General features: G+C 39.8%; 1 protein-coding gene across 1 annotated transcript; it reads right to left on the reverse strand.

Annotated features, from left to right (window-relative positions):
* Positions 1 to 204: 204 nt before the first annotated feature.
* Positions 205 to 15792, reverse strand: LOC131218649 (enhanced ethylene response protein 5). Its single transcript, XM_058213321.1, has 13 exons — positions 15476 to 15792; positions 15243 to 15379; positions 15054 to 15147; positions 14882 to 14971; positions 7542 to 7607; positions 7240 to 7329; positions 7001 to 7057; positions 5028 to 5089; positions 3414 to 3501; positions 1777 to 1853; positions 1631 to 1705; positions 1443 to 1548; positions 205 to 568 (listed from the first exon to the last, which is right to left on the reverse strand). Exons 1-13 carry the CDS (start codon positions 15641 to 15643, stop codon positions 437 to 439), a joined length of 1242 nt encoding a protein of 413 aa, XP_058069304.1. The 5' UTR covers positions 15644 to 15792; the 3' UTR covers positions 205 to 436.
* Between the last annotated feature and the right edge of the window lie 2877 nt (positions 15793 to 18669).

Below are 18669 nucleotides of genomic sequence, written 5' to 3' on the forward strand. Positions count from 1 at the left end.
ATTTCAAAATGCTCCCAAATCAGAATGCTTTGCAAGTGATGTTGTTTTGGTGTAAAATGATGGTCTTTCAGGCCGGAATAAGAAAAAGGGACCCACACATCTGAACATGGCACCCTTCTACTAGTGGGGTAGGGCCAATCAAGTCTCTAAATCCACCACCAGTGAATTCCAGAAGTTGAGATCTAAGACTAGCAACAGTTCCTATGTTGGGCAAACTGGAGAAGCATGATATTTCAATCCCAAAAACAAGTTGCTTCTGCCCAACCTTTCTTGATTGAGGGATTTGCATGATACAGATACTTCCCTATCAAGGAAATGAATACAATGCGCAATATGGTCCACAGCAACATATTATCTTAATCCATCCAAAGGATTGAATCCCACCGTCATCAACCATATAAATAGTCCCCAATCAGAAGACTTGTATATTGATAGCCTACGGATTAACTGGCTTGCCGTTCAGTTTGGGAAAAGGATCTTGCTTGCTAAGAACGACCACTTTGCTCTTGTGAGCAAAATAGCCTTTCATAAGGTTCTTGTATATGAGGATGGCCACAATACACTCCACCTGCAACAGGATGCAAGATGGCAGATGGTTAATTCCAGTGTTTTAAAACTCAGGCCTGAACCTGGCCACTGAAATGGACCAGGTCACTAGAAACCCAGGTCAACTGGTAGGACACCTGTTTTCTTCAGGAGAAAAAAAATGGTATTTCCAGCAGCCGAGGGTCCAACCCACAGCCTTACAAACCAAATACCGACAAAATTTCAGGAAACCCTCTTTTGCAGGAGTTGCTTCCAAACAGGCCCACAAGGATTTTAGATGGAGGAGATTTCAAATGCCCATAAAAATGGGTTAAGATTGTGTTTCAAAACATTGGTTAATTCCTTGGCAACCTTGGCATGCTGGCATATTATAAAAATTGTCCTGATCAATTAGAGCAGAATGACGGGCCCAAGAGTAACGTATCATCTGGGATTGATTTCAGGCACTGGGATCCATTGTTTGGTTATCCATGCCATTGATCTGGTCAGCCCCACTGTGGATGGATGTTGCCCCAAAAATCTCCCCAATCCAACAAACCCAATGCTGTGATCATTGGATTGGGAATTAAGAGTCAAGGAAAAAAGGCCACATTCAATAGAAAAAAGGCCAAAGGTCAGATGGCTAAAATCCTCCAATCTGTAAGACATTTGGGCTGGTCCATGCATGAAGGTCCCATCAGATCAATGGTCTGGATCATCACACCATGGACATCACTTGCGAAGACTGAGGGCCTGAGGACACTAAATATTTTTAGGCCGAGGATCATATAATTCCTTTCTGATAACATGGGTCTAGTGCCACAGCCAATGGTATCAAACCCACACACGGCAACCATAATCATGGGCTTGGGTCCCCAAGCTTGGATTACAATGCAAAAAGGACAGCATGAATATACCTCATCGACATCCATGTCCATCTCAAGCCATTTCAAGGCTTTGACAATTACTTCCAATTTCACTTGGTGCGCTTTGCTTGGGTCCCTCTGCTTTTGAATGATATAACTGCAAGAAAAGCTCAAACTGTTCATGACTAAGATCTCTCTGCTATTTCTGAAAAGAGCGTTCTACATGTGTAGAGACTTACATCTTCTTTACCAATCTTTGATAAACTTGGAGCTCCAGCTTCTCCAGAACCAGATATACACCCGATCTTAAGAATCTGATGATCTAAATGGATGAGAGAGAGTTTTTGATAAATCAGTCCACATTTCTGTTACTGAGCAAACATACCTATCTTCATGCTCCTGGAGGGCATGTCGAAGAAGTCGCAGGTCACCTCTTTTCAGTGCTTGAACAACATTTGAATACTGCGAAATTGTCACCGTTAGAAGCAGATGACCCAGATGAAAGATACATTGAAAATTATTAAATAGATTCTTTTGATGACTATAGTAGAATCATTAAAATATAAGGTACATCATCAAGGCAAAAGAAAAGAACGAATACAAAAACTGAATCTCAAAACAACCTTTTGATGAAAAGAAACAAGCATGCCCTTTTAACCAACCCTGAATAAAATCCTTAAAATTCATTGACAGAAATGCCCACATCGGGCATCTAGGCATCTCCATAGACGTTCTTGTGCTCATGTACATGCATGTTTTCTCCACAAGATTCCTGTCCCATGACAGGGTGCAGATTTTTCAACAAATAACCTTTCCAAAGTGCTCCATAAATGAAAAAGGAAAACATGGCCCTACAATAACAGATCCAAGCATTTGGAAGTGGCCAAAGTTCAATGACAAATTTAATTTAATTGCCAATCAGTTTCTAGTCAGACGAGGTCCTTCCATCGGGTGTAATATCCAAATACTAATAACAATAATAATCATCATTAAAGCCTTATCCCAACTACCTGGGGTCAGCTACACAAATCCAGTTACATCATTCTACTCAATCACAGACCATATACTCAGTTAAACCATAGGTCCTCAAGTCTTTTCTCAATATGCCTACCCGCGTCCTTTTGGGCGTTTCCCTAGTCCTTTTAGAAACTTGAACCGACTCATTCCTAACTGGTGCAGTTCTTAATCTTTGTTGCATGTGGCCAAATCATCCAAGTCTCCTTACCTCACCTTTTTACCCATTGGTGATACTCCTGAGTTCCCTCATGCGCATTCATTCCAATTCTATCCTCCCCTGTCTAGCCACTCATCCATCTCAACGTTCTCTTTTCAGTTATGCTCATCCTATGAACATGTTCCTTGACTGCCCAACATTCTGTCTCATAACGCATGGCTGATCTAAGCTACCCTATAAATTTTTCCCTTCAGATCATTCCCATAACTACAACAATAATAATTTCTTCCAAGCAACTTTGGTAACCAAATAGTGACCATTTTAACCAGTTTCCTCAGACAGTCTTCAAACTACAAGCATCATTTTACACAGCATTTACAAATGTGATCTGCAAAACCAATACATCATTCCCTTGATAGAGTGGAATTCAGAACAGGATTCATGTAACCGACCCCAATTAATTGGGGTAAGGCTTAGATGATAATGATGATCCGCAAAATCAATAGCACCAGCTGTCTGGGCCCTTCTTTTCTCTTGGATTAAGAATGGGACCTTTCTACTGAACAACTAAAAGACAATAGAAAATGTACCTAGCGTAAACAATTTAATTGGTATCTGGTTCATGTTACAGTATCTATAATGGAAAGACAGTCATAAATAATACCCACAACTTCCATTTCTTTAAAGAATACACGCGTGCAAGCACACTCACATGCATGCGCCAAGGGCATGTTTGCAGTTTCAATGGAAAGGAAGGAAAAAGAAAAAGAAAATCACTATTTCCATAAGCACTACTTTCAAAGATAAAACATTTCAGATAAGAAAACTGTAAGAAGAGAAGGTCATACCTCAACTAGGTTATACTTCTCTAAAAGCCACTTTTTAGGTAAAATGCCAATTGAAAGCTTTACAGGTATCAGGTACTTCAGAATCATCCTATTCACCATAAATTAGGGCCAAAAACAATTTCAGTAGCATAACATTAACCAAATGTAGTGAATAATATAGTATTTGCTTAACATTCAAGGTGTTCCATAACAGTAACGGTGGCCGTAATGCCCACCACCGTTACCGTTACGATACAGGCCATTATAGGGCTGTTACGGGGCCGTTATAGCTCATTTTTTCTGTAACAGCCATTTAGACCCCATAACTCATAACAGCTATAACCGTTACCATTATATAACCAATTTTGAATACCTTGTTGACATTACTAACATCCAATGGAAGATTATTTCAGATGAACTGCAATGAATGAGCAATAGAAGCCAGGAACAAAAAAAAAACTAATGTCCTAATGGTAAGCTGGGATCAACCTCAATGTTGTGACCTTCGTCCTAATTGCTATTCTGCAAGGCTCGACCCAATAACATGTTTTATGCAGTATGACATCTCAATGTTTTAAATATCAATGATATCGGCCGATATATCTCACGATAAATGTTGTATCCCACCTGTGGGATACAAAATGCACAAGTAGTTCCGATATATCCCACATGTTCGATCCGATGAGCATTTTCTATTTCCAATCCCTTTTTTTGTTGACATTATGTTAAATCAATATCAAATTGTTACAAATCCGTTAGTTCTTCATGTTTTGCATGAAAAATCATAGAGTTGGAGCTTTGATTTCGATATCCATTAGTTCTTCATGTTTTTTTTTTTTCAAAATTTTCCATCAACCAGTTATCAATTGAGACTAATTTCGAAGTATTTAGGAGTATTTGATGAAATGATCATCGCAAACACTCTAATTTTGAAATTTAGGTGTAGGTGGTCTGATTTGGGGAAAATTCAAAAAATTTCTCAATTTCTCCCAAATTTCTTGCAACATTGCACTCCAAAAATGAAATCAAGCATGTATGAGGGATGATCTACTGATTTGTTAAATCCTTGTCAATTTTCAAAAAAAAAATCAATTTTTAATTAAAAATTTGTAAAAATATTAATTTTTTTTCAAAATTTCCCTTCAACCAGCTGTCAATTGAGACTAATTTCGAAGTATTTAGGAGTGTTTGATGAAATGATCATCACATACACTCTAAATGCTATGCATTCAATTTGAATATAATTGTATTAGTTCAGTCAGACAACATATAGCTTAGGACCCTATACAAAGGAAACCTATTATGCGAACTTCTTTTTTGAAATGTTATGATTTAAAAGTGTGTATTAAGTTTTTTTTTAAGTTTCATCGAAAAAATCAACTATTTTCCCTATGTTTCCCCCATGTTTTCCAAAGAGTGTGATAAATTACCTGATACAAACGATATATCCCATGCAATAACCGATATGTATCTGTATCCCAAGGATGCGATACATAATGCGATGCCGATATTTCAAACATTACATCTCCTAATATGCATCCAAGAGTTTCCCCTCAAGAGAAATGCTAAAAAACTATATATTAATTTTTATTTAAAAAAAAAAAAACTATGCAGCACAGCACACCTGAACCAAACCTGATGTTTGCTTCACGTCGTGGATTGCAATGCATTAGAGCATATGTGAGTTTCTGATCAGCCTGTCAAACACAAAATGAGAGTTCGTAAACAAGAGGTCAAATAAGAATTGTATCTTGACTATTGCAGACATACACATACTAAGTGCAGCGATAGACGTGCCACATTATCCTGCACAGGATGGTCATCCAACATGACAGAGGCAGCAGTAAAATGTTATCATTGCTCTCATGTGTTATGTTCGTTATGTGTCACATCAATTGGATACAAGGGAGATCGAATCGGCAGTTAAAGGCCCAGCTCATTGCATGTTACATGGCAAAAGATACATTGACACCCATTTTTCCCCTCTGGGTGTTCTACGGTGGATATGTGTAAAGTTCAAATCATGGCCAAGGAATTCAACATTCAATAAATCATAGAATGGATGGGAGTCTATACAGTATGTTCCATCCACAGTTGAACCCACTATTTGGATGGTCTAGATAGCTATTTATCAGTGCCGCATGTGAGGATGAGTCATCACCATTTTTTAAACAGTGCAAAACCAACATACGAGTCCAGCCTCCTGAAAGAAAGAGGAAGATGATGGTTTCATTGTTAGTGAGGTTTGCAATAAGGCAACAACATCACAACTTGTGGTGTTGTGCCATCTTACCTCACGACATGCACTTTTTGGGACATCCTTATTGAGAAAATGGTAGACCCCATCATGAAGATCACCTTTCTAAAAGATTAGGCTGATCCACTTATTAGGTGGGCCTCTCCTGAATGCTGAGTCAGAATGCTGGTTGCCAATTGATTCCAGTGGTGTGGCCCATTTGATCAACAAACAACCTGGATTTTGTGCCAGATAATCTTTATGGCGGGGCTTACCATTTTCATGGTAAGGATGTCCTACACAAGCAGCATGTAGGCAGAAAAATGCTTGTGGTGCCACTGCCAGTAGGTGATGAGTTCCAGCTGCAATGCATCCACTTATTGCTAGTAGGAATTTAGGATTTGTATGGACCAAAGCAGTGGGATTTGTGTCATGTTTCAGTGACCATACAGATGGATGTTTATACAATTGCCCTCACTGTGGATGGGATACCCCAAATAACACTCAGATTAAAATATTTTAACACTACGATCTTTCTTTGAATATGAACTGTCTCTGTAACCATTGTTTTGTGTGCCATTGACCAAAAGTTTAGGGCCTTCAAAGCTTGAAGCTTTCAAGGCACCCCACCATCACCAGTGTTCATCATATGATGAATGGTTTAGATTGTCAAACATGACCCCAGATCCAACGGTACACTAGCACGTTATAACAACCTCTTGGTACACACGATGAGTTAGACTCCTGAGATGGTATGAATTATCATAGAGGATAGGCTGGTGAAGAGGGTTATAACTGGAATTAGAAAAAAAAAATGAAGTATTTCTGCAGTATTCTTGAACACGAGGATGCTCTCTAAAATGCAAGGGGTGGTTTGGGACAAAAAATAAAGAAGGGTGTGGTTAGTCCTGAAAGCTCAAGTGAGGGTTATGTTCCCAATCCTCCCTTTTCAGAGGATTTTGTTTCCAGATTTTCTCCAACATCATAATTTTATGCAAGTGTCGAGTTCAGAGAGGACTTCCATTTGCCTATGAAAAGGTTCTCGCAATAGTAAAAGCCATTCTCTTTTGAAAGATAATAATAAAAGTCATTCAATCAGGATGGAATCCTTTTTGTTGAGATGGTGGGTTTCCTGGATCATAGGCATTTAATACAACTACAGCCCTTTTGCCAGCAAATCTCCAGTTGCCATCATGTTCTCATTGGGTGTATTCTCATTAGTACTCACATTAAAGTGTCCACTATGTTCAGCTTCCAGCTGAAACAAGTACACTAACCAGACAGATATCCTAAATCATGAATTCAAGTAGACATAATATAAAAGAAATTGTTATGTATTTAACTATTTATTCTAAGGATTTGCATTACTTACAGCGAGAAAATTCTCATTAAATACTTCCAAGCGTCCTGTATAATACATGTAGGTGACCTGTGATAAAATAAAGTTAAGGTTCTAATGGAGTAGGAGAGAATTCAAGATGATATGGTGCAACAACTCCCAGGTAAATGCCGAAATGGAATTTAACGAAAATTGTTCGTGGACATTTTCCCCCTTCAGTAAGATACTAAAACTCAAACCTTGTCTTTTGTTTCTGGAAGTTAATTTCTAACCTTGTCTCTTACTGGGAACTCCTCAAATTCAAAAATCCGAGCAGTTTCAATGCTTCTTATCACGCTTCGGCAAAGGTGAACAGTACCAAGCTGCAAGGCATTAGGTTTTGGATTTTAGAATACAACCAATGACATCCTTGCATTCCAGCATGTATGAACAATACAAAACCTCTTAGATGTACATCAAAGGAATCTAGGATCAAAATACATACTCTCCAAATAACGGCAATAGAATGTACATAGAGCATATGCAACGAATGTATCTCTAAAAAGAGGGGGATAAAAAACATTATTATCGTGACCTTGAAATACACTTTGAAAAGTTGGCACGTCACGTACAAAGCTCCAACGCGTTTGGGACCTTTCCCCTGCAAAATGTAAGCAATATAAAGAGTTAGCAAAGACAAAGTTACATTGTGATGCAATGTATTGATTGAATGAATGAGAAAGAGACACCCAAGTTGCTAGAACAGATGAAGTGAACACACAACACAAGGATATTCGAATAGAGAGGGATAAATAACTTAGTAGAACTGAAATCTTCGCACTAGCTACAAGTAATTAAGAAGTCAATAAGGTAATTTACACAGTGATGCAATACATTTATTGAAGGAATGAGAAATCGATAATGAGTCACTATAATTGATGAAGTGAGCACACCACACAAGGATATTCAAATTGAGAGGGTAAAAACTTAGTGAAATTGAAATCTTTGAACTAATTACAAGTACTTTAAAACTCCAAAAAACTCGAAAAGGTGTAGTGCCTGTAGCTCATAAAACAAACTATTTATAAACTCTAAAGACAAATCCTAGAATCCTATTAAATCTTTAACCAAGATTTCCCAACTCTCAGATTGATTACTAATCGATCTACTCTATCCACAATAGGATACTTTGCATCTACAAGGATTTAGCCAAATTGTAATGGCCTAATATAGAATGTATAGATCCAAAGAATCAGCCCCTATAATCTTCAAAGAATCAACAAAATCAGCAACTATAGTATCCTAAAAACAGCATATGAAGTCTAAAAATTCGGCCCCCCAAAAGCAGCAATAATGAACAAGCAGTTACAAATTTTGGCACATGTTGGGCCCTATGGTGACCCTTGGGTCTCTAAGATGCAGGACAATTAACCACTTGCTCTAAAAGCTCGAACTGTTAGAGAGCATGGCGAATTAATGCCTTTATCTCATAGCTCAGGCCCCAAATCCATGAGTTAGGTCCTCGGCCGAACCCTCCTTGTGAGCCCCAAATCCATGGGTTCCACCCCCTTGTGGGCCCCAAATCCATGGACTCTGCCTCCCACGAGTCACCCGCCTCACACGGCCCCAAATCCATGGGTTATGCAGGCCACCCACCCCAAGTGTGCCCCTGCATCCCACAAGCCACACCACTCAAGCCCGGTGTGAAAATGCCCCCACATTACTCTATTGTCCCCCCCTAAGTGGGAGAGAACTCGACTTCTTTGAGCTTGATACTTATACAAGTAGTGGAGGTCCACATCAAACTTTTCAATGTTGCCTATAACCAATGTGCATCCAGTATGGAGCTTGTTCTTTCATTTCAACTATTCCATGTATTGACCTTGCCTAGTATTGATAATCTTCATGCGCAATACTTGGTCAACTTCTTCCTTCAAAGTTGTTTGCCCACATCAGCAATAACTTCGTCTTGTATGTTGAATACCTCACCAAAATACTCCAACAAATCAGCCACATCGAAAATCGGTGAGATATCTAGTCATCTGATAACTCAATCCCATAGATGTTGTTATCCAACTTCCCCTCGACTCGGCATGGCCACACTCTTTGAGTTTCTTTTTTCTTTTTTCTTTCTTCTTCTTCTTCTTCTTCTTCTTTTGAAAGATTATAAAATTTTAGTAAAAATGGGAGAAAAAACCATAGATGAGATATCTATGGCGAACAACAACAAAGAAGAACGAGGCAAAGAAGAAGGGAGAACACTCAACAAAAGCCTTTATACTTCAGGCTCAACCCATTACATCCAATTTTGTTTTTCTAAAGACCTCCAATGCCATCCCACTCCAATTACGGAAAACCAATTATTCCTTTACCTCCATAAAGCCCAAATGCTTGCCAGAAAGGATAGCCTCCAAATCATCCTCCCCTTCTTCCCAACTCCACCACCATGCTAGGCTAGAAAGAGACTTTCAATGGATCTCAGCATCACCCACGAATCACGATACTTTGAAGATATCAAAGAATCACTCCTATACGTCTCTAGCAAAAGAGCAATGGATAAAAAGATGATCAACCGACTCCATGTTCTAAATACATATCACACATATTATGGATCACCATCTTCTTCTTTCAAAGGTAATCAACTATAACCACATTGTTTCTTTCCACCAAATGCCGCAACCTCCGTGGGGCACCATAGTACCAAACAAACATGGTGTGACCTTTGTGCATTCCGAAAATTGGCTGATGTATCAAACTATAGAAAGAGCAAATAGAGAAGAAATCCAATTTTTCCTCATTCCACACCATTGCGTCCCTATCTCCCAAAATAGGATGATGACATTGAAGTCGCATCAATAGACAAACGAAATTGTCCACTTTATCATCCATCAAGTTCTTCCAACATGGAGGAGGCCGAACCACTGTATTACCTGAAGCTGAGAATTAAAAAGCAGAGGATCTAAAGCTCCAATGGGCCACATCACTGGAAAAGGTTGGCATGGTTCTACCCAGTGTTCGAGTTGTTGGTATCGCTACAAGTTTCGCTAGGCAGAGATAAAGATATAACATCGTTATCTCCGATAATATCGCCGATAACTAGAAATGCTGGGAAAAAGAGGGAAACATGGGGAAAACGATGGAATTTTTCAGTGAAACTTCAAGACATGCCTAAATACACATATTTACATATTTAGGAATAAAAAATTGCGAAAAGAATACATTACATAATAAGTTTTCATTTAATGGGACCCAAAAAGCATGTGATGCCATAAAAAATCACTTTAATAGCAACCAAAATGAGTTTATATATTACAAATGCAGCTGGCATACAGTAATTAAGACACGTAAAAGTAAATAAACTCAAAGATGTCAAATCAAGGATGGATTGGATTATCCAATCAGTGTGGTTTTTGCATGATAGAGATGTACATGTGGCAAAATCTAACATAATCTAAACCGTGTTTTCGCTTCATCAAGATCGGTGTGACCTGATCAAGAGGTTAGACGGCAAAAAAAAAAAAAAAACACACATTACAATGGCCCTATGAAGTTTTTAATGGTGGGCATTTAATCACCACTATTTTCCTTAGTGTGGTCCACATGGAGATCTATCTCATTTTGGACTCATGCCTTAAAATTATCTATCAAAATAAATAGACAACATTGATAAAATATTTATCATTATGATGGCCCCACAGAACATGGACCCATCAATCCACGAATCCAAACAAGTCACACGTGCGCACCATATAAATCAGTACGCTTATCGTACTGAGTCAACTGTGTGGGGCCCATAAGTTTTGGAGCAAGCTAATATTTATGTTTTCCCTTCATCCAGGTCTATTTGACCTTATGAACAAATTGGATGGAAAATAAACATCATGATGGGCCCCAGGAAAGCTTCAACGGTGGATATCATTCCCACCACAACTTCCTGTGGTGTGGACCACTTGAGCCTCATATCTGGCTACATTTTGGGCTCATTCCCTAGAATAACATATCCAAATGGATGGAGTGTAGATAAAACAAATATATCATGGTGGGCCTTACAGAGCCCTGACAAGATCCATCCATATGCGCCAACGCTGATTTTCACAGAAGCAAAGTTATCGTAAGAACTTTTTGAGAACTCATCATATGTGATGTGAGTCCAAAATCTGAACGGCCTAAGTGATGCAGCACTCCATGAAACCTCTGTGGTTCAATTTTTGCTTTCATCTAAGACTTCAGTGGGCCATTATAAAAGAAAACATTTTTCTCCCTTGATTTGCATCTTTCTTTGCTATGGCCTACCAGAGTTTTAGATTAGGGTAAAATTTGGTCCCTGGGAGTTTCATGGCAAGCTGCATCACATGAACCGTTCAGATTGGAGGCCCATTACACGTGTAAAAAGATGCCTATGTGCCTCGTGTAGCCGCTCCCCATTAAAAAAGGATGCGGATTAGCTATAACAGGTTGAGTAGCGAGACTCGCTACTAAAGTGACGTCGGCAAGTTATGTGGGTACTATCATGATGTATGTGTTGTATCCACACCGTCCATCCATTTGGAGAGAACATTTTAGGGCATGATCCAAAGAATTAGGCGGATCCAAAACTATAATGGACCCCACCACCGAAAACAATGGAGTGAGTTACACCCACCGTTGAAACCTTCCTAAGGTCCACCATAATGTTTATTTGAGATCCAATCTGTTCATAAGTTAACATAAACATTAAATAAGGTAAAACACAAATATCAGCTTCATTGAAAACTTTTGTGGCCATTAGAAATTTTTAATGGTGTGCATCACTCTCTCCACTTTTTTTTGTGGTGAGGTCCACTCGAGCTTTGGATCTGAATCATTCTTTGGCTCATAACCTAAAATGGTCTCTCAAAATGGATGGACAGTGTGGATACAAAACATACATCATGGTGGGACCCACAGAACTTGGTGACATCACTTCAGTAGCGAGTCTGGCTACTCAACCCGTCAATAGCACATCCGCGCTCGATAAAAAAGGGCTCCGAACCCATTTTTTATCGAAGAGACCCTAAAACCCCTAAATTTTTCCCCAAATCTCCAGATTTCTCTGGATTTTTTTTTTTTTAATTCGCATTTCCTTCCTAAATCAATTCCGCTTTCAAGTAACAATCTAATAGGAGAAAGAAAAAAAAGGGAATCGAGATTTTCTTTACAATAACCACCGAATGGCGAGCTTCGATTCAAATGGCCCACCAAATGCAGCTTCCAATCAGGGCAATCTATTCTACAGGTGTGGAAATCCACCCTATTGAAAGTTTCTCTCTCGTTTTTTTTTTGTTTTGTTTTCCGATTTTTGCGGAATATTCCTTCCGACGCGTTTCGTATCGTTGGACTGCGACGATATTGCGACACTGCTGACAACTGGACTTTTCGCAAAAAATCGATAAAATCGCTGAAAAATCGGCGATATTAGGAAAAGAAACGAAAAAAGGGAGTTTCGGTGTCGCAACTCTAGCAATACCGAAATTATCGGCGATAATTCGATAATATCGCCGATAATTTAAACATCGGTTCTACCATCGTTGAAACCCTTCTCTTTCTCCGTCTTTACGTAGTCTGCAGTGCGTGTAGTTGTTCTCTCCATTTTTCTCTCTCACCTACTCTCTCTATCTCTACATGCATTGCACGCGCCATATCCCGTAGTAAAAAATCAGTGGAATTGGGTGTTTCCTCCAGAATAAGTTGAATTCTTATAAAACAATTCACTTGTGCATGTTAATTCCATGAAATTAGGGCTTGTTTGATTTTTTAAATTCCTGGTAAATACCCTATAAATGGGTAATAATTACTTCCTTATGTATTTACAGCATTTTTCCCAATGCTTGATTTGACAGTCTACTTTTTAGACACAAAAATCAAGAAAGCTGCAAATATTTGTGGGTCCCACTGTGATGCATGTCGCTTATTCACACTGTTCATCCATTATGCCAGCTGAATTTATGGCATGAGCCAAAAAGTGAGGCACATCCAAATCTCAAGTGGACCAAGCCACATGAAAAAGAGAATCGAACACTTACCATTAAAAACTTCTTGGGGCCATTGTTTCTTTTGGTGTGGACCACTTGAGTGTTGGATCTGCCTATTTTTTTGGCTCATGCCTCAAAATGTTATGGCAAAACGTATGGACGGAACGGATGTATCATATACATCACCGGAGTCCAAAATTTTAAACTTGCTCTTTTGAACCGGTTTCCAAGGTAGAAATTCTAATGGATTTTCAAACGGGTGAAAGGGTAATAATTACCCATTTACAAGGTATTTACACCTGCTTTGAAAAATCAAGTGACTTACAGAGAAGTCACAAGTGGTGTTTGGGGAGGAAATTCACCTGTAACTGTAAGTCACAACCTATAAGTTACTTACAAGTAAAATTGACAGGAAACTTTCAAGAGTTGGGGGTGAGAAGTCACTTCAATGACAGCAATGCTCCAGTAATCTCTCTCTCTCTCTCTCTCTCTCTCTCTCTCTCTCTCTCTCTCTCTTTACAATTAGGGTCGCCGCATGCCTCTGTCTTCCCCTCTCTCCCTCTTTGCAATTAGGGTTATGACTTTTATTTAAAGTGGGCCCGATTCGATGAGGCTATGAAAGTGGGGCCCACACCTTAATGTATTTTTGGTATTCCACACCACCCATTAGTTTTGCTAGCTCGTTTTAGCACTTGGGCCCAAACATGAAGCAGATCCAAATCTCAGGCGGGCCACACCACAGGAAACAATGGTGATTGAACGTCGACCATTAAGAACTTCCTAGGGCCCACCATAATGTTTATTTGTTGTCCAACCTATTGATGAGGTCATAAATACCTGGACAAAGGGTAAACACAAATATCAACTTGATCCAAAACTTTTGTAGCCCACAAGAAGTTTTATTGGTGAGCATTCAATCACCGTTGTTTTCCATGGTGTGGCCCACCTGAGATTTGGATCTGCTTTATTTTTGGGCCCAAGCCCTAAAATGAGTTGTCAAAACTGATGGGCAGCGTGGATCTAGAACTTGGCCTTTTTTCTTGTAGCCGTTGGTTTTCCAATCCATGGATGATATGGTTAGGAGCACATAGTCAAAAGAGTTGTTTACAACCATAAGCAATCACCTATGGTCCCTCCAAATGGATGTTTGGAATTCTTGATTGGACTTATTATTTCCATAAACAATTTTTTACTTTCTATTTTCTGGCAATTTTTTGGCTATTGACTAGATGGTTACAGTCATTTGACTAGCGTGATTTTTGCTTAATGGTTCATTAATTGTGTGTTGAACTTGATGGAAATGTTCAAATCAATTGATTGGACTGTCCATATGTCCCTATGTAACCTTGTATTCTTCAAGCAATTGATCTTAGTCTCATTTTACATGCCTTTTACATGGTCCTATCTAAGTGGGCCCACCGGGTCAATAGTCTAGATTAGGGAGCCATGAATTCTAGTTGTAGCATCTGATTATGTAATCTAGCACTATTATAGGTATTTTGAATTCATGGGCCCATTTTTATGACACACTTGATGATTTTTTTAGCCTAATAATTGACTTAAATATTCATCTAGATGGACTTAAAAATGGCATATTTGGTATCAAGCTCTGCTTAGTGTGAATATACAACTTCTTACCTGTAACTAACTTGCAGGTTATCCAAACACAGAAACCAACTTACTTGTAAGTGACTTGCAGCTTACATCCAAACAGGATAATCTGTAAGTGACTTTTAGGTATAAGTAACTTACCTGTAAGTCACTTACAACTTAAAAAACTTAACAGGCATCCAAACAAGCCCTAAAGATCAAATAAGGGCCAACGATGGAACATGTTCGCAACAAACAAAAGAGATCGATAGGGAAAAATGATACACAACAAAATTACACATCTCCAATTAAAATAGAGAGAGAGAGAGAGAGAGAGAGAGAGAGAGTAACATACAGCAAGAGCGCCAAATACTTTCATCAAGAACGAACCAGCAGCCTTTAATTTCTCTGGATTCTTCCCCGTAGAAGCCAGCTCTCTGTCCGCCTGCAACCCGAAGCAATATTCCTCATAAAATCCTAAATAAAAAGAAATTTTAAAAAATCAAAATCAAAATTCAAGATTTTACCTTTTCAGCAAGAACCCTAATCTCATAAGAAACTGTATAAACCGCCTCCATAGCCCACGCCGATTCCCAATTCCGGAATTCCTGAAGAAACGCGCTGTAATTCCCACCATCCATCAATCAATCAAGGCCCATGAAAAAAGATTAAATAAAAACACATTTATAGTATTGGAGAAGACGAAGACACAATACTTTGCGGATTTCTCGAATGCATTGTACGCATCGACGGATCGCCCAATTCGGTAGTTCTGCAGGCAGCGAAGATGAGGGGTCAGGATTTCGGCGATCTGCGAGTATTGATCCGACTGTTTGATCAGTCTGCTTGCGTCCTGTGGGAAAGTGGAGGATGAAAACATGCAGAGATGTGTCAGAAACCCTAGTGGAGTGGCAAAAGCGTGAATAGAAGTGGGAGGAAAGGCAAGTACTTGGAAGACGTGGAGTGCGTCGGCGAGGGAGATGAGAGACGGGGAGTTGGATGAGACGGCGAGAAGGGGTTTCAGGGCGGGCCCGTCCTGATCGGAGATAGCGTCGGAGAAGCGGTTTAGGTATTCGGTAATCCGTCGGTGGGCCTCGCCCATGCTAATATACGCCATGGGTCCTGTGAGCCGGGAGATGGAAATCTTCCTGTGTGTTCCGTGGAAAGCTTGCCGTGGTTTTAGCTGGAGAGCGGAATCGCTGCGGCCGGGGAAACACAAACTTCGGTGGGAGCGGATTCGGTGAGACCCCGGATCCACCAAGTTGGGTCGGATACCTGACTGTGGGGCTCACAGTGATGTATGTGCCTTAAATCCACACCATCCAACCGTTTTGAAAGTTCATTCCAGAACATGACCCCAGAAAAGAAGCAGGTCCAAATCTCATTTGGACCACAAGACAGGAAACAGTAGTGGTTGAATCCCAACCGTTAAAAACTTCATAGGGGCCACCAGAATGTTTATTTGCCATCCAACCTGTTGATAAGGTCACAAATATCTAGAAGAGGAGACCACACACATATAAGCTTGATCCACAAGTTTTGTGGCCCACGACAAGTTTTTAATAGCTGATTACCACTGGGGCCTGTTTGGCCTTGCGAATCCCATGGGATTAGGAGGGATGGGATGGATTTTAAGGTAATGATGGAGGTGTTAGTGGATTGGTTTAAGATCCATGGGATGTGGGGACAAGTTCATTGGGTCTGTTTGGCACCCCGGCATACCCCAGGAGGATTTTACCTTCCAATCCGTCCAACCAATGGATGGGATCAATTTTAAGGTAATGATGGTGATGCCAGCGGATTGTTTTAAGATCCATGGGATTGCTTATGTCCTGGGACAGTTCGCCCGGTATGTTTAGCTCATCATGCATATCCCGGGATATCACGATCACATTCCTCCTAATACCGTGGGATCAATCTGGCCAAACAGGCCCTTATTTCTTCTATTATGCTCAACTTAAGATTTGGATCTGCTTTGATTTTTGGATCATACCTTAAAATGAGCTTTCAATATGGATGGATGGTGTTGATGAAGTCACATATATTACAGTGGCCCCCACAGTCAGGGATCCACCTACTTCAGTGGATCCAGGTCTCCCTTGTACGAGGCTGTAACTGTGGGGCCGCCTTGATGTGTGTTATATATCCGCATTGTCCATCCGTTTTGGTGGGCTCATTTTTGGGCCCATAACATGAAATGAAGTAGAGCTAAACCTCAACTGGACCACAACAGGAAACGGTGGTGGCTAAATGCCCACTATTAAAAACTTCTCCTCCTCACAAGCTTTGGATCAAGCTGGTATTTATATGACTTTCTCAACCAGCTTGATGGCAAATGAATATTATGCTGGGCTTAGGATGTTTTTTAATTGCAGGTGTCTAATCACCATGGTTTCTTATGGTATAATCCACTTAAAAATTAAATCTAATTCATTTTTAGGCTTATACCTTAAAATAAGTTAGAATACTGGATAGATGGCGTAGATATACAACTTATAAATCAAGGCAATGTTATATATTTATTGCGGAGTTGACAAATCATTTACGCATCAATGATGGATATTCAAAGCTTTTATCTCAAAAGCATACCTAATTAGGAATATATCATTGATGCATTGATATCGTCAGCGAGAATATCAATCTTCTGCACCTCACACATTTAGGAGAACTTAGATTAAGGTTTTCTCTTCTGTTAGTGATGGAACGAATATATCCATCTACATAAAAGAAGATTATATAACTTACCCATCATACGTATCTCCTCAAGGGTCTCCAGACAATAGTTTTCCATATCTGACTTAATAATCATATATAGAGACTGCGGTTCAAGGATCTCACCCTAAACATATTTCCAATAATCACAACCGTAGTGGAACCCACTGAGTCACTCATTATAAATAATCCAATGGTCATATTTAATCACAACCGTAATGGAGCCCACTGAATCACTCAATATAAATAATCCAATGGCCATATTTAAACCGATGATCATGTGTAGCTCACTTAATAAGAGCCTTATATTGTCTCACTTGGGCTATACCGATCTTTGAAAGAAAACAAAATATGTTATTTTATTGTAAAAACATTTTTGTAAAAAACACTTGCTTTTTTTAAGTTTTTAATGGATGCCCCACTGAATTTCAAAACTATACCGTTTGATAGTTATGAGCAGCGCTTCAAATTCGGTATATCAAGACCATTGATATTGGATTATGGTAGTCAACACAATGTTTATTCTTTTCGAAGTTTTTGTTTCCTCACATAAATATGCTCTTAAGGATTGGCATATTTAAAACTCATGTGAAGAACACTGGCCCCACCATTAAAACCTTCGTAGGAGCAGCACTCTAAAATTTATGCTTTCAGTTCATCCTAATAGAAATAACTAGGGTTGTCAGAGGGCCGAGTAGTCCTAATGGGCCTTAGGGCTTGGTCCATGTTGGGCTGAATTTGGGGTGGTGTGAAAGGCCCGACGGTTGAACTTGGGCTTAAATCAAGAGCCCATTTTGTAAATCAGGCCGAACTCAGGCTTAGCACTCCAAAAGTCTTTGAACCCGGCTTGACCTCATCGGTCTTTTATAAACTTAATTTTCTGCCTTTTCTTTCATTCTCTCCCTCTCTTTCACACATGAGGCACACCAAAATATCATTTATCTACATATATATATTTGGGCTCGGGCTCAAGCTTGGCCAAACTTGGGCCAGACTTTGTGTAAATGTCCCGGGCTGGGTTGTGCTGGACTGGTGCTGAACCATTTCAGCCTGTCACAAGCCCAGGCTGGATTTGGGATTAAGTTCATAATTGCAGGCCGGGTTTTAACGGAGCTCAGCCCGGCCCTAACCCGGCCTATTGACAGCCGCAGGATTAACCCAGTGAATGGTTTAAACGGCATGGAAGCATCACGGAGTCCCTTGAAAAGGTTTCAACGGTAATCATTTCCATTCCCACTCTTTCCTACTGTGTGGCTAATTTGAGTTTTGAATCTGCAATTTTTTTGTTGTGTGTTCTAACATTCGCTGGGGGAATTGATGGACGGAGAGGATTTTTCACGTACATCACCGTGAGCCACACGTAGCTTCTGCCCACAGGAACTTCGGGTGGACAGGGGCACAAACAATCCGCGTCCCAGTAGCATCTGCGCG

The sequence above is a fragment of the Magnolia sinica genome, chromosome 1 (genome assembly GCF_029962835.1).
Source record: "Magnolia sinica isolate HGM2019 chromosome 1, MsV1, whole genome shotgun sequence".
NCBI classification, from domain to species: Eukaryota; Viridiplantae; Streptophyta; class Magnoliopsida; order Magnoliales; family Magnoliaceae; genus Magnolia; species Magnolia sinica.

Excerpts from the sequence above, each read along its gene's own strand:
- LOC131218649 (XM_058213321.1), bottom strand. The coding sequence starts at position 15,643 with ATGGCGTATATTAGCATGGGCGAGGCCCACCGACGGATTACCGAATAC. Across the intron at positions 15,148-15,242 it reads GCATTCGAGAAATCCGCAAA|CGCGTTTCTTCAGGAATTCC; the intron begins GTATTGTGTCTT and ends TGGGAATTACAG. Across the intron at positions 1,854-3,413 it reads AGAAGTATAACCTAGTTGAG|TATTCAAATGTTGTTCAAGC; the intron begins GTATGACCTTCT and ends ACAATTTCGCAG.